This window comes from Mustela nigripes, chromosome 17 (assembly GCF_022355385.1).
Source record: "Mustela nigripes isolate SB6536 chromosome 17, MUSNIG.SB6536, whole genome shotgun sequence".
Taxonomy (NCBI): domain Eukaryota; kingdom Metazoa; phylum Chordata; class Mammalia; order Carnivora; family Mustelidae; genus Mustela; species Mustela nigripes.
The window spans coordinates 19,662,748-19,679,387 of NC_081573.1; the positions used below are offsets into that span (position 1 = coordinate 19,662,748).

At 43.0% G+C, this 16,640-nt stretch overlaps 1 protein-coding gene and 1 non-coding gene across 2 annotated transcripts; both read right to left on the reverse strand.

Annotated features, from left to right (window-relative positions):
- Nucleotides 1-4,283: 4,283 nt before the first annotated feature.
- Nucleotides 4,284-4,387, reverse strand: LOC132006289 (U6 spliceosomal RNA). Its single transcript, XR_009401055.1, has one exon. It is a non-coding gene; the product is annotated as a U6 spliceosomal RNA (small nuclear RNA).
- A 4,836-nt stretch (nt 4,388-9,223) lies between these two features.
- On the reverse strand, nt 9,224-15,970 carry NUDT19 (nudix hydrolase 19). The gene is made up of 3 exons (XM_059381998.1): nt 15,046-15,970; nt 11,876-12,083; nt 9,224-10,955 (listed from the first exon to the last, which is right to left on the reverse strand). Exons 1-3 carry the CDS (start codon nt 15,748-15,750, stop codon nt 10,750-10,752), a joined length of 1,119 nt encoding a protein of 372 aa, XP_059237981.1. The 5' UTR covers nt 15,751-15,970; the 3' UTR covers nt 9,224-10,749.
- Between the last annotated feature and the right edge of the window lie 670 nt (nt 15,971-16,640).

Here is a 16,640-nt window from a genome sequence, read left to right on the forward strand (position 1 = left end):
TACATTCTTAGAACTTACTTATCTTTTTTTTAAACATTTTATTTATTTATTTATTTGTCAGAAAGAGAGAGAGCACAGGCAGGCACGCAGAGGCAGAGGGAGAAGCAGGCTCCCTGCCAAGCAAGGAGCCTGATGTGGGACTGGATCCCAGGACCCTGGGATCATGACCTGAGCCGAAGGCAGCCACCCAATAGACCCAGCCACCCAGGCGTCCCTAGAACTTACTTATAACTGAAAGTTTGTACCTTTTGATCACCTTCACTAATTCCTGCACCATGTACCACCCACCTCTGGCAATTAAAAATCTGATCTCTGTTTCTATGGGTGTGGTGTTTTGTTTTGTTTTGTTTGAGATTCCACATATAAGTGAGATTATGCAGTATTTGTCTTCCTCTGTCTGATTTATTTCATTTAGCATATTGCCTTCAAGGTCCATCCATGTTTCACAAATGGCAGGACTTCCTTGTTTATGGCTGAGTGGTATTCCATTATATATAATTAATTAATGAAAATTACATATATCATATATATTAGAACACATTTACATATGGATAGGATATAAGAATATTATACTGTTCCGCCTTTTCCCTAACCGTTCATCCATCTATGGACAGTTTGTCTCCATGTCCTAGCTATTATAAATAATGCTGTAATAAACATAGGGGTGCAGATATCTCTTCAGTATAGATTTCATTTCCTTTGGATATACCCCCAAGAGTGGGATTGCTGCATCATGTGGTTCTACTTCTAATTTTTCAGAAATCTCCATGCTGTTTTCCTTAGTGGCTGTGTCAGTTTACATTCCCACCAACAGGGCACAGGGCTTCCCTTTTCTCCACCTCTTCACCAACATTGTTATTTGCTTTTCTAATGAGAAGCATTCCAACAGGTGTGAGGGGGTACCTCATTGTGGTTTTGATTTCCTATTAATTAAACTTTCCTATTAATTACTGATGCTGAACATTTTTTCATGTACCTGCTGCCTATCTGAACATCTTCTTTGGAAAAATGTCTATTCAGATCCTTTGTCCATTTTGGATTTTTCTGGCTAAGTGAGTTTCTTATGTATTTTGGATATTAATATTATCAGATATGTGGCTTGCCTTTTCATTCTGCTGACTGGTTCTTTTGCTGTGCAGATTTTCAGTTGGTTGTCAACATTCATGTCAATAAGCCCTTTCTCTATGTCTTCTTTTAGGAGTTTTATGGTTTCAGGTCTCACATTTAGTAAAGCTTTTTATATGTTCCTAGTTCATTTTTATGAGTGATATAACACAGGGGTGTGGTTTCATCCTTTGGCATGTGAGTATCTGATTTTCCTGACACCATTTATTGAAGACACTAGGTTTTCTCCACTTAGGATTCTTGGCTCTTTTGTCAAATATTAGTTGACTGTATATGCATAGGTTTATTTCTGAGTTCTTGATTCTATTCCATTGGTCTGTGTGTCTGCCAATACGCTAGTACCATACCTTTCCAATTCTACTATGATAGCTTTGCAATATAATTTGAAGTAGGAAGTGTAATGCCTCCAGCTTTGCTTTCCTTTCTCAGGACTGCTTTTGCTATTTGGGGTCAGTCTTTTATGGTTCCTCATGAATTTTAACATTGTTTTTTCTATTTCTGCAAAAAAAAAAAAAAAAAAGTCCTTGAAATTTTCATAGGGGTTGATTGAATGGAAACATGATATGGGATTGTATGGACATTTTAACAATATTAATTCTTCCAATCCATGAACAGAGGTTGTCTTCTCCATTTGTGTTTCTTCATCGATGTCTTACAGTTTGGTTTAGAGATCTTTCATCTCCGTGGTTAAACTTATTCCTAAGTAGTTCATTATTTTTGATGCTCTTATAAATAAGATTGTTTTCTTTTTTAGATAGTTCATTTTAGTGTATGGAAATGCTACTGATTTTTGTAAGTTTGATCTTGTATCCTACAGCTTTACTGAATTTATTGATTAGATCTAAGTTTCTTGGTGGGATATTTAGGATTTTTTACATATATTTTTCTATGTATATAAAATCGTGTCACCTGCAAACAGAGACAATTTTACTTTGTCCTTTCCAATTATAATGTCTTTTACTTCTTTTTCTTGCCTGATTGTTCTGCCTAGGATTTCTAGTACTGTGTTGAATAGGAGTTGTGGGACTGACCGCCCTTGTCTTGTTCCTGATTTTAGAGAAATATATTTCATCCTTTCACCACTGAGAATGATGTTGGCTATAAGCTTGTCATCTATGGCTTTTGTCATGTTGAGGTACGTTCCTTCTATACCTAATTTATTGAGTTTTTGTCATGAATAGATGTTGAATTTTATCAAATGTTTTCCTGCATCTATTGAGATAATCAGGTGATTTTGTCTTTTATTCTTTTAATATGATATATTACACTTACTGGTTTGCATATGTTGAACCATCCTTGCATCCCAGGGATGAATCCCTCTTGATCATGGTATATGATCCTTTTAATGTGCTGCTGAATTCATTTTGCTAGTATTTTGTTTAGAATTTTTGCATCTATATTCATCAGAGATACTATCCTGTAGTCTTTTCTTGTAGTGCCCTTATATGGCTTGGCTATCTGGGTACTCTTGGCCTTATAAGCCTGTGAATATTCCTCTTCTTCAATTTTTGGAATTTTTTTTTTAAAGATTTTATTTATTTATTTGACAGAGAGAGATCACAAGTAGGCAGAGAGGCAGGCAGAGAGAGAGAGGAGGAAGCAGGCCCCCTGCCGAGCAGAGAGCCCGATGTGGGACTCCATCCCAGGACCCTGAGATCATGACCTGAGCCGAAGGCAGCGGCTTAACCCACTGAGCCACCCAGGCGCCCAATTTTTGGAATTTTTAAAAAAGATTTTATGTATTTATTTGACAGACAGAGATCACAAGTAAGCAGAGAGGCAGGCAGAGAGAGAGGAAGGGAAGCAGGCTCCCTGCCAAGCAGAGAGCTGGATGCGGGGCTCGATCCCAGGACCCCGAGATCATGATCTGAGCCCAAGGCAAAGGCGTAACCCACTGAGCCACCCAAGCGCCCCAATTTTTGGAATTGTTTGAGAAGGATTGGTGATAAGTCTTCTTTAAATGTTTTGTAAAGTTGGGCGCCTGGGTGGCTCAGTGGGGTGAGCCGCTGCCTTCGGCTCAGGTCATGATCTCAGGGTCCTGGGATGGAGTCCCACATCGGGCTCTCTGCTCGGCAGGGGGCCTGCTTCCTCCTCTCTCTCTCTCTGCCTACTTGTGATCTCTCTGTGTCAAATAAATAAATAAAATCTTTAAAAAAAAAAGTTTTGTAAAATTCACTAGTAAATTTATCTGGTCCTGAGTTTTTCATTTTGGGGAGCTTTTTGATTACTGCTTCAATCTTATCCCTTATTGGTCTGTTCAGATTTTTTTATTTCTTCCTGATTCAGTTTTGGTAGGTTTTATGTTTCTAGAAATTTATCCTTTTCTTTAAGTTACCCAGTTTGTTGGCATACAGTTGTTCATAGTAGTTTCTTATGATCCATTGTACCTCTTTGATGTCTTTCGTAATGTCTCCCCTTTCATTTATAAATTTATTGATTTGGGTCGTCTTTTCTTGTTTAGTCTAGCTAAAGTCTTGTTAATTTTGTTTATCTCTTCAAGAGCAAACCCTTAGTTTTCTTAACCTTTTCTATTATTTTCCTGTCTCTTCATTGATTTTTGCTGTAATCACTATTTCCCTTGATCTACCAATTTTGAGCTTAGCTTGTTCTTTTTCTAGTTAATTAGGCTTTAATACACTTAATCTGAGAGTTTTCATATATGAATAAATTTAACCCATTTTTGTATATTGTCATGGTTGACATTGTTCCTACTTGAATCATTTCACTGTAAGTCTTTGGCTTTTGTTTCATTGCCACTTAAACTGTTTTCTTCTTCTTTTTTCTTTTTAAAGATTTTATTTATTTTACAGAGAGAGTGTGAGTGAGTGAGAGAGAGAGAGAGAGAGAGAGAGAGAGAAGGAGAAGCAGACACCCCGCTGAGCAGGGAGCCTGACATGGGGCTCAATCCCAGGACCCCTGAGATCATGACCTGAGCTGAAGGCACTTAACCTGAGCCACCCAGGCGCCCCTTAAACTGTTTTCTATCTTTTGCATTAGGGGTTATGTTTTGTTTTCGACTGATTTGAAAAGTGACCTTCTTATTTTTAATTCTACTAGTTATTTTTGCTTTTAAAAACACACATTTTGCTTTTAAAAAACACCTACTTTTTATTTTAATCACCTCGTGCTCTTCACAATAAGTGAGCTCCCTAATCCCCCCAAATATGGAATGCTCTATGAATCTATGTGTCATCTTTGCACAGGGGCCATGCTAATCTTCTCTGTGTTCCAATTTTAGTATATATGCTGACAAAGTGAGTATTTACACAGGTATTTGTTATCACAAAACCATATATACCACCATATAATATATAATATATATACCACTTCTTCTTTATCCATTCATTAGTTGATGGACATTTGGGGCTCTTTGCATAGTTTGGCTATTGTAGATAATGTAGCTATAAATATCGGGGTGCATGTGCCCCTTCAAATCAGTATTTTTGTTACTTTTGAGTAAATACCTATTAGTACAATTGCTGGATTATAGGGTAATTCTATTTTCAACTTTTTAAGGACCCTCCATACTGTTTTCCAGAGTAACTGCACCAGTTTGCATTCCCACCAACTGTGTCAAAGGGTTCCCCTTTCTCCACATCCTTGCAAACATCTGTTGTTTCCTGTGTTGTTAGTTTTAACCATTTTGACTGGTGTTAAGGTGGTATCTCATCATGGTTTTGATTTGTATTTCCCTGACAATGAGTGATATTGAGCATCTTTTCATGTGTCTGCCAGCCATGTGGATATCTTCTTTGGAAAAATGTCTATTCATGTCTTCTGCCCATTTCTTATCTGGATTATTTGTTTTTTGGGGGGGTATTGAGTTCGATAAGTTCTTTATGGATTTTGGATACTCTCTCTCTTTTTTTTTTTAAGATTTTATTTATTTGACAGAGAGAGAGAGAGAGAGAGCATAGCAGGGGGAGCAGCAGGCAGAAAGAGAGGGAGAAGCAGACTCCCCACTGAGCAGGGAGCCGGATCGGGGCTCCATCCCAGGACCCTGGGATCATGACCCAAGCTGAAGGCAGAGGCTTAACTACTGAGCCACCCAGGCGCCCTGGATACTCTTTTATCAGATATGTCATTTGCAAATATCTTCTCCCATTCCGTAGTCTGCCTTTTAGTTTTGATTGTTTTCTTCACTGTGTGGAAAACTTTTATCTTGATGAAGTCTAAACAGTTCATTTTTGTTTTTGTTTCTCTTGTCTTTGGAAGGGGTCTAGCAAGAAGTTGCTATGGCTGAGGTCAAACGGATTGTTGCCTATGTTCTCCTCTAGCATTTTGGTGGTTTCCTTTCTCACAATTAAGTCTTTCATCCATTTTAAATTTATAAAATATGTCTTTCAAAACATTTACAGTGCTTTATAGTTATATTATTCATATTTACTTCTTATACTTAATTCATTTCCACACTCACCGTTAGGACTTCTACCACCTACTTCTACTTTAAATGTTTTTGATTAATCTGTTATCCACAATATTTCTATCAAGTGAATTCTTTCAGAACAGGTGGAATTTTCAGAGCATATGTAAATGAAAATTGTGTGTGACTTTCACACAATAGAACTATTGACTACACACATCCTTTCCCCCTGCTCAGTATACTCTGTTTAAAAGTATATCCTGTCAGGATATCCTGACACACACACTCAGAGGCCTGATTTTCTACCTTTGTGAGCAATCTTCTCTTTTTCTTCCTGAAAATCTGCATTCTTTATCACTGAAATTCAAAATATCATCCAGATATTGGGCAATTTTTGTTAGTTTTCCTATGACAGCAACAAGATCTTTTTACCCGAAGATCAACATTTTTCTTTATCTCAAGCAAAATTTATTCTCTTCTCTAAATAATGCTTTTCTCCCCTTTGCCCTGGAATCTCCTTTTATACATGCCAACAATCCTCATGTCCTCATCTGTTTTCCTGACACAGTGGTAACAGCGACTCAAGAACAAAAATACAACTAGAGATCCAGTTTGCTTCAAGGCAAACAGTATGTGCAAAGATCCTGAGGTGGGAAGGAACTTTGAGTAATCAGGGAACAGAAAGAAGACCCTTCTCATGGGAGCGTAGTAGGAGGTATGAAATTAGAGAGAAAGGTAGGGCCTTGCAGGCCACAGTAAATTCAGCTTTTATCGTTCCAATTTTAGTATATGTGCTGCCGAAGCGAGCACTAAATTCAGCTTTTAAATGTGAAGAAAAGCCACTAAAGGGTTGTTTTTTTTTTTAAAGATTGTATTTATTTATTTGACAGACAGATCACAAGTAGGCAGAGAGGCAGGCAGAGGGAGAAGAACGGAAGCAGGCTCCCTGCTGAGCAGAGAGCCCGATTCGGGGCTCGATCCCAGAACCCTGAGATCATGACCTGAGCAGAAGGCAGAGGCTTTAACCCACTGAGCCACCCAGGCGCCCCCACTAAAGGGTTTTAATGAAGGCAGTGATGGGACATGGCTTACATCCGGATATCGAGAGCACTCTTCCAGTTCAATAGGAGAGAATGTGTCATGAGGTTAAGAATGAAGATGGAGACACTAGCTCTTAGATTTGTTACAGGGCTGATAGCGTCTAGGTAAAATATAACTAGGGCTCAACTAAGGTGATGGCAGTGGAGAGAACAAAAAGATGGGAAATTCAGGGCACGTGGGTGGCTCAGCGGATTAAGCCTCTGCCTTCGGCTCAGGTCATGATTCCAGAGTCCTGGAATTGAGCCCCACATCTGGCTCTCTGCTCAGCAGGGAGTCTGCTCCCCTCCCAACCCCCACCACCTCTTCTGCCTGCCTCTCTGCCTACTTGTGATCTCTGTCAAATAAATAAATAAAATCTTAAAAAAAAAAAAAGATGGGAAATTCAAGGTAATTGTAGGCAACAGAATCAACAGGACCTGCTAGTCCCCTAGATATAAAGCAAAAGGAGGAGTCAAGAATGACTAATATTTTTAGCTTAAATAACTGGTAGATTTCTGATATATGGAAGACTGTGCTGAGGGACCCTGCTTTAAAGGGAAAATTGTAGATTAGGAAACAAGCTTAACTGTTTTAACAAAGAGACCCCAAATTATAGTGGCTTCTATTTTCTTTCACGTAGCAAGCAAGAGGTGAGCAGTCCAAGTCTGGCAGGCAGTTATGTCCTAACACCTGGCTTCTGTGTCTGGGTCCGAGAAAGCTGCTCCCGTGGTCACAACTTTTAGCCACTGAGAAGGGGAAAAGACAAAATGGAGGGCAAGCAGTTTTCTTTTTAAAGGATGTAACCTGAAAGTTGCTTACCTCACCAAATAAGGTATATGAACAGGTAATGAGGGCTCTAAAAGCTGAAGGTCAGTTAGAGGAGAAGTTACAGAGAAAGAGGACAAGTGGTTGAAAAGTTGCAGAGAAGTTGAAAACAAAATAGAGGTTTGAGAAGAGTCAGTTAATAACTACATATGCCCTTGGGCGCCTGGGTGGCTCAGTGGGTTAAGCCGCTGCCTTCAGCTCAGGTCATGATCTCAGGGTCCTGGGATCGAGTCCCACATCGGGTTCTCTGCTCAGCAGGGAGCCTGCTTCCTCCTCTCTCTCTTCCTGCCTCTCTGCCTACTTGTGATCTCTCTCTGTCAAATAAATAAATAAATCTTTAAAAAAAACAAAAACAAACAAAAAAACTACATATGCCCAAATGTGAGGGTACCCCTCTCAAAATCCCTCAGAAGAGAAGTCCCCTCATACCTGAGCCCTTTGTGTCTCCCACAGGATAGGGCATGCTTATTTTTATTAACAGAACTGTGAGGAGGAGACATGTTAACTTGAAATGCTGATGCCTGGGCGCCTGGGTGGCTCAGTGGGTTGAACCGCTGCCTTCAGCCCGGTCATGATCTCAGGGTCCTGGGATCGAGTCCCGCATCGGGCTCTCTGCTCAGCAGGGAGCCTGCTTCCCTTCCTCTCTCTGCCTGCCTCTCTGCCTACTTGTGATCTCTGTCAAATAAATAAATAAAATCTTAAAAAAAAAAAAAAAGATAAAAGAAATGCTGATGCCTGTGCAGTTTGGGATTCTCATGGAAGTCATTCCGAGGAATCAACAAAAGAAGGTAGATAATGGAAACGAACACGGACTTTGTACTTATTCCTGAATCTTAACTTCGGTTTCATGAGTCTGCATAGTATTATAGAAAGTGAGTTCTCCTGGCTGCGTCCTGGTGAAGATGGCATGGGGTAGGGATGCCAGCATGGGCAGGAAGGGTCTAGAAGGAAGAGGAGTAGGGACACGTGATCTGCCCTATTATTCTGTGTTGGGGCCCTAGGGTATCACAACAGGTAGGAAGTCAAGTGAGTCTTCCAAAAGGAGTTCTTGGAAGACAAGGTTTCATTTAGATGAAAAAGACAAAAATAGATTGTTATGAAGAAAACTACGTCAAATTACTTTGTCACTTCTCCTAAAATCATCCACTGAACCACATAACTCCAGCAAAAGGGGTGTAGGGCTAAGAGGGTTGGGAAAGGCGGTGCTGTGCAGTTTCCCCCGCTCTCTCCCCCAGCCACGGAAGTGAGCCTGGAACATTCCACTACCAACAGAGTCTTCACAGCCTGTGCTGGCCTCACTGCCTTCTGGGGGACGTCTTTCTCCGTTTCAGACTCAATGTTGTCCTCCTTTGCTCTGCGTAAGCACGTGCATCCCAGGACACCTGGCCAGGGGGAGCACCTGGTGGCTGTGGGGGCCTCACCTGAACTACTGGAACCGATTCTGCCCTGCCTCTTCTCCATGTGAATACGTTATTCCACCAGTACTTGGCTGTACTGTGGCTTCTCTGGTGACGATGCTACCAAGACGTGGTGGGCCGAATTGTTCCCATTTCTGCTTTTGGTGGTAGGCGACAGATGTCACTTGCTTGTCAAAGCATCGGGTTCTACTCTTAGCTATGGCACTGATGAGCTATGTGAAGCTGTCTCTGTTTTCTAATTGGCAAAATAATGGTGCTCAGTGAGTTCTCTTCCAGCTGTAACATTCTGTTTTCTGTGAGAATGAAACAGTATTCTGCCCAAAGCCAAATCAGTAAGGAGAACTTCTGTAGGTACAGAAGCCAGAGGGAATGCTAACAGTATATGGTTCTCAGAATGTACACATTGGGACCATTCATTGAAGAAAAGCGATTTTACTTTATTTTTTTTTTAAAGATTTTATTTATTTATTTGACAGAGAGAGATCACAAGTAGGCAGAGAGGCAGACAGATAGAGAGAGGAGGGAAGCAGGCTCCCTGCAGAGCAGAGAGCCCGATGCGGGACTCGATCCCAGGACCCTGAGACCATGACCCAAGCCGAAGGCAGCGGCTTAACCCACTGAGCCACCCAGGCGCCCCGCGATTTTACTTTAGATCAGAGTTTCTGAACCTTGACAAGATAATTGTTGTGGACAGCTGTCCTATTTCTGTAGGATATTTAACCACATCCCTGGGCTCTCCCCACTAGGTGGTAGAAGCAGCTAAGCTCACAACCGAAAATGTTTTCAGACACTGCCAAACGTCCCCTGAGCAAAAGTGCTCTGGGTGGAGAACCACTAATCTAGATGTATTCCTCCAACCAAGATTAAGTAATACACATATACCTTATTCATCGATACCTAGATTTTATAGGTAGGAAAATTAAGACATTTCATGAAAAATAAAGTCCACTGTATTATGGATGATATAGTCAAGCATCTGAAAACAGAATTGATGTCCTAGCCATTTCCCATCTTTAATCAAAATAGTATTCCTCTTAAAGGAACATGAAAAAATAACCTATATTGAAAATAAGCATTATTAATAAAACACCAATGAATGATGACTAGTTCTACATCTCTCTATTCATCTACATCTCAGTATTCATTAGCTACTACTCCAGAGTAAAAATAATTATGGCTTTTTGTTATGGCTTCATAGCCTTTAAAATAGGTTTCCCATCTGATAAACCTAACAACTAAGGCCTTTTAGTATTAAACAGAATTGAAGGTTAATCATCAAGGTAAAGACATAACAAGAAAATAATGATCCTGTCACCTGAAGGTCGTCTCAGTTTACTGTTCCCTGTGTAATCAGAAACCCTTAAACTAATTCCAGCAGCACGTCTCAGGGAGTCACAGATCCAGCTCCCAAGCACATCAAGGAAAGTGCTAGTACACCAGACAATAGCAGGAGAATGCCTTAAACTTTTGATAATAAAATAATACAAAAATAATACAGAAGTGGAAACCCTTTTGAGAGTTTTTTTTCCCTCAATCTGGGAACAAGATCATTATACTTGTGTGAGACTGTTAAGTTTTTGTTTTTAAAATTTTATTTATTTGAGAGAGAGACAGTGAGAGAGAGCATGAGAGGGGAAGTCAGAGGAAGAAACAGAGTCCCCTTGGAGCTGGGAGCCCGATATGGGACTCGATCCTGAGACTCCGGGATCATAACCCAAGCTGAAGGCAGTTGTTTAACCAACTGAGCCACCCAGGCACCCAGATTGTAAGTTTTGAAGAACGAAATAAGCAAGGAAGTGCTGTAATACAGTTAAAATGTGAAAGACTGTACTGTAACTTCCAGGCAGGTCCTTGCGCTCCAAGCAGGTCTAGTCAACCCTCCCTATTCCATAGAACAACTTCAAGCGGTCAACCAAGCAAGCACAAATATGCAGTGCTCTACAAATGGCTCTTACTTATTATATAGGTCTTAGGATAAACATGTTTATACTTTGACTGGAGAGTCACGTGGAGATTATACACATGGCGGCTGTGTAAAACGAGCCGGTGAAATATCTTGCCTTCCTTCATGATTTCTTCAGTCTTTTTTCCAGTGGACATAGCATTTTCTAAAAATTTTGAATCTTCTAAGTACAGCTCGTCTCCTGAAAAATAGTATTTTGATTCTACAGTGTTATGTTATAAAACATTGCAATACGTTAGTGACATACACTGGTATTTATTTTCATTTTTGTCGTGTCTAGAACTGAGACAGGTGTTAAATAACTCTAATTTTATGAGCTTACCTAAATTTCTTTCCTTCTCCACAGTCCCATTCCCCACCCAAGAATTTTCTTTGGGCACATAAAAAGTATTTATGATTGGTATTTTTCCATCACAAACTATCAATTTTAGACTGGCCCATGACTTGCTTTATCCTAGTCAATATCAATATTGGCCTTGATATCCATATATTGTTGGGTTTCAATGTGGGCTGTTCTAATAATTTTAAGGTTAAATAATCGAAATTGTCTTTACACATCAAGACCACTAAACTATCCCTCTGTAGGATGAGGAACAAATATTATCACCGTTCTGAGAACTAAGCCAAGTAGCTGGGAGACAGGTTACAAAACTCCACTCTAAACTGCCATAAAACCCCTACCTGGCACTTGTCCAACAACTGACCACCAACAAACTCCCTAATTCAAATAAATTGACGATTGCCCGTAATTTCAAGTTCTTAATAGAATGTACTTGAAAACAGAAGTTTTCAACTTCATACTTTGTTCTCATAATTCAAAATTAAAATGTAAAAATATGAGAATATATAAGAAAGAACTTTGTCAAGATCTAGTAAACATTTAAATAAATGTATATGTGTGTGTATAAAGTGAAATATTCAGAACTTTTGGTTAAAATAAACACTATGGATATTTTATAGAATTAGACCTTCTTAATAAACTGCTGTATTGTGTAAAACGACAGTAATTCATGTCTCCATGCCGGGCAATACTGCCATACAGCCCTGTGCATTAAATGTGAATACTAAATGTGAAAAAGCACTGGTACTTCACTGACTTACCTGGTAAAAGCTCGAGCATTCCATCAGCAGTTAAAAATGTGATCGGCAGCCATCTTTCCATTTCTTCTGATGCACCATCCAAACAAAACTTGTGCAAGTCAGAGAGAGAGGCAAAATTTCCCAGTCTTCTTATTTCATAGAATTGTGGAGGTGCAAACCAAATTTCCTTTGATATGAAACTCTCAGTTGCCTCTGATGGAGATGACCACTGTGGAAGACAAAGGTTGGGGCTCCTAAGGTTTATTCCAGAGGCAATCAAAGATTTGAAATCGTTAGGTTAGTATGCAAATCTAACTGAAGTTGTTAATTCATTAATGTGACTTGCTAGATTCCTCTGAGACAACATGAAAATTTTGGTAATAATATTTGGGTTGACACCCCACCCCCAAGAGGTTGGCTAATGAAAAGTTTCTGAAATGAAAAATACACAGGACAGAGAGGCATCTGGGTAACTCAGTGGGTTAAAGCCTCTGCCTTCGTCTCCAGTCATGATCCCAGGGTTCCAGGGTCTGCTCAGCGGGGAGCCTGCTTCCCCCCCCCCCCCCCCCCCCGTCTCTGCCTGCCTCTCTACCTGCTTGTGATCTGTCTGTCAAATAAATCAAGTTAAAAAAAAAATAGGGCAGATAAAAAAACTAAAAGCAAAATGATAGATTTGAACTAAATATAAATACTTAAATATATAGACATATATAAATGATATAAACACCCCAAGTGAAAGGTGGAACTTGTGCTATTGATTAAAAAAAAAAAAAAAAAGCCGAGAGCATATGTTGTCTACAAGAAACATATGTTAAATATAAAGACAGGGGCACCTGGGTGGCTCAGTGGGTTAAAGCCTCGGCCTTCGGCTCGGGTCGTGATCCAGGGTCCTGGGATCGAGTCCCACATTGGGCTCTCTGCTCAGTGGAGAGCCTGCTTCCTCCTCTCTCCCTGCCTGCCTCTCTGCCTACTTGTCTTTGTCTGTCAAATAAATAAATAAAATCTTTAAAAATAAATAAATAAATATAAAGACAGAGGGGTGCCTGGGTGGTACAGTTGGTGAAGCCCTCCCACTCATGGTCTTTCTGAAATGAATAAATAAATTTTCTAAAAAATAAAACAAAAGTAAAGATACAGACAAGTTAAAATTAAAGGCTGGAAAAAGATACTATGCTCTTGCTAATCAAATAAAAGGGAGAGTGGCTATACTAGCATTAGACAGAGGAAATTTCAGATCTCAGGATAAGAAATATTGCCAGGAATAAAGAAGCTCATTTCAAAATAATTAAAGGGTTAATCCATCAAGCTTTAACAGTCCTAAATGTCTAGTCCTAAATGTCTATGCAGCATCTTACAAGGGAGCTTCAAAATACATGAAGAAGGGGTGCCTGGGTGGCTCAGTGGGTTAAGCCTCTGCCTTCAGCTCAGGTCATGATCTCAGGATCTTGGGATTGAGCCCTGCATCGGGCTCTCTGCTCAGTGGGGAGCCTGCTTCCTCCCTCTCTCTGCCTACTTGTGATCTCTGTTTGTAAATAAATAAATAAAAATCTTTAAAAAAATACATGAAGAAAAACCTGACAGAACTAAAAGAGGAAAAGACTAATCTATAATTACTCATTAAAAATGTCACCATTCCGGGACGCCTGGGTGGCTCAGTTGGTTAAGCAGCTGCCTTCGGCTCAGGTCATGATCCCAGCGTCCTGGGATCAAGTCCCGCATCGGGCTCCTTGCTCAGCAGGGAGCCTGCTTCTCCCTCTGCCTCTGCCTGCCATTCCGTCTGCCTGTGCTCGCTCTCTCCCTCTCTCTCTCTGACAAATAAATAAAATCTTAAAAAAAAAAAAATGTCACCATTCCTGGGACACCTAGCTCGCTCAGGCAGTAGAGCATGCGGCTCTTGATCTCGGGGTTCTCAATATGAGCCCCATGTTGGCTGTAGAGACTAATTTTTAAAAAATCTTAAAAAAATTTTTCAGCATTCCTGTCAATATCTGATAGAACAAGAAAATGGCACAGAAGAACTGAAAGTCACTACCAACAAATTAAACCTAATTGACATTTTTACAAACACTCCATCAAACATAGCATTCTTCTTTTTAGGTACAAAGGGAACATTCACCAAGACAGATCCATACTGGTGGCCATAAAACGAGTCTCCATGAATTTAAGACTGAAACCACATAAAGGATGTTATCTGAGGGCATAATTAATGGTGGTGGGCATGAAATGAATTCATGCTGGTAAAGTGCTCAGAAAGGAGCCCCGCAGGTGAGCAGCACTGTACATTCCAGGGATCTTCCTCGGGTCCCTCCTGGGGGAACCATGGGAGAGGCAGAGTGAGGCCTGGACTGGGAAGCTGGGGAAAGCAGAGAGCATTTCACCAAGGTCCTGGCTTTGGCCTGTAGGGCTAAGGGCTGGACTTCCTGGGTGCCATGCCCTCTCTGTGGGTTCTATGGCTCTGAGGAAGCTACATCGACCGGACTTTGGTTCAGTTTACAATTTCGCAAACTCAGGACTCTGAAAAAGCCAAATGCATTCAGTAGAAACGTTACTTTTGCATTTTGAGCTAGCTAGTTACTACTGGTAACCAACCCTGCGGCAGGAGGAATGAGCAAGCTCCCAGTCAGGCAGGAGATCATGAAGGTAAACCAAAGACATGCTTACACGCATACTGTTGCTCACTTCCAGTATTCAATAATTTTTTTAAAAAGATTTTTATTTATTTATTTGACAGAGATCACAAGTAGGCAGAGAGGCAGGCTGAGAGAGAGGAGGAAGCAGGCTCCCTGCTGAACAGAGAGCCCGATGCGGGACTGGATCCCAGGATTCTGGGATCATGACCTGAGCCAAAGGCAAAGGCTTTAACCCACTGAGCCACCCAGTCTTCCCCCCGTATTCAATAAATTACATGAGATAAGTCAATCCTTCGTTATAAAACAGCCTTCGTGTTAGAGGATTTTGCCCAGCAGAAGGCTAATATAAGGGTTCTGAACACCTTTAAGGTAGGCCAGGCTAAGCCATGATCTTAGGTAGATAAGGTCCACCAGCTGGAGCCCCATCATAGTTGGGAGAACACCTGTCATCAGCCTCTCTATCCTGGGCTTATCGGGAGGTTCCAGGTGGGCCTTGGCTGCTGGCCGGGGCCCTCATTCTCAAGTTCGGGTGGGTCCCCACTCCGGCCCAGCACGCCCTACCTGGTAGCTCACCACCTCGGTCAAGTCTGGGTAGACCGGCGGCGGCTCGCTCAGGCAGCACAAGAAGAAGGCCGTGTCGTAGCGGCGGCCGCTGGGGCCCGTGAACGGTGTGAGCCAGCCGCCCCAGTCGTGCAGCGCCCAGATGTCGGGCGTGCAGTCGAGGTGCGCACACAGGCTCAGGAAGTGGCGCGGGTCGCGGCGGACGCGGTCGCGCCAAGCGTCCAGGCCCGGTGGCGGCGCGAGCGCCCGGCCCACCTCGGGAACGGCGGGCAGGGCGGCCCGGGGCCGCAGCAGCAACACGCCCGCCTCCTCGAAGGTCTCGCGGATGGCGCAGATGCGGGAGGCGACGTCATCCGGCAGCGCCGCGGCGTCCCCGTCGGCGACGGCGGCGGGAGCGTCCGGCAGCCCCGGGAAGGAAGCTGGCCGCGACCGTGCGGGCGCCAGGCCGAAGCGCGGCGGCCGGTGATGCGGCGCGAAGAGGCGCAGCCAGTCCGCCGAGCTGTCTGCGGTGCTCTCCAGGCCTCCCGGGAAGACGTGCGCCTTGGGCAGGAAGCCTTGGCTCCCGGAGCGCTGCAGTAGCAGCAGCCGGAAGCCCTCGGGGGGCCTCGACGACGCGGCAGGGCTCGGGCGCGCCCAGCCGGCCGCCAGCATGACGGTGGCTGCCCGCCGCCAGCTGCTGGCGGGCGGCCGCAGGGAGCCGTTCATGGCGGGCGGCAGCGGGTGGCTACCAAGCTCCGGGCTACGTCACGGCGGGAGCTGTCGCGCACCGACCTTACCGCCCCCAGCGGTTGTCCAGGGCTTGGGGACCCACGCCAGTGTCTTATAGGACGAGCTTGAGGCGTGGCGAGCGCAATGGGCGCGGGGTGAATTCGGCCTGTTTAGCCTCCGTCCGCGCCTGCCTCGGAGGGGGCGGGGGGCGTGGCGGCGAGGTGAACCCGCGCCGCCTCTAGTGCCTTAGTTCCCAGTGCGGTCACTGGTAGGACTAAGGCTGTCACTGTCTCCGGCGAGGAATAGTCTTGTCGTTCACAGCCACCTGAAAGGAGGACCTCCTTGTCCCCACCCAGGACACGCGGACTCAGACTTTAGAAGCAATAAGGGAAAAAAGATATTTCAGCAGGACATTCTGTCCATATTTATAACTTCATTATGACAAGAGCCTAAGAAAGTCTAGGACATAATAAACTGGGAATATGATCAGTCACGCCTGTCGCAAAGGATCAAGCCTCCCACTGTGTGGGAACATGGGCAAGAAAAGAGGTCAGAGTGATTTTTTTTAAAGATTTTATTTATTTATTTGAAATAGAGAGAGGGCGCCTGGGTGGCTCAGTGGGTTAAGCCGCTGCCTTCGGCTCAGGTCATGATCTCAGGGTCCTGGGATCGAGTCCCGCATCGGGCTCTCTGCTCAGCAGGGAGCCTGCTTCCCTCTCTCTCTCTCTGCCTGCCTCTCTGTCTACTGTGATCTCTCTCTGTCAAATAAATAAATAAAATCTTTGAAATAGAGAGAGATCACAAGTAGGCAGAGAGGCAGGCAGAGAGAGGGAGAAGCAGACCCCCTACTGAGCAGAGAACCCGATGCGGGCCTCTATCCCAGGACC

Coding starts and splice junctions, on each gene's coding strand:
- NUDT19 (XM_059381998.1), bottom strand. CDS start 15,750: ATGAACGGCTCCCTGCGGCCGCCCGCCAGCAGCTGGCGGCGGGCAGCC. Junction 12,084..15,045: donor CCGAGGTGGTGAGCTACCAG/GTAGGGCGTGCT, acceptor TGTCTTCCACAG/TGGTCATCTCCATCAGAGGC. Junction 10,956..11,875: donor AATGCTCGAGCTTTTACCAG/GTAAGTCAGTGA, acceptor ACTATTTTTCAG/GAGACGAGCTGTACTTAGAA.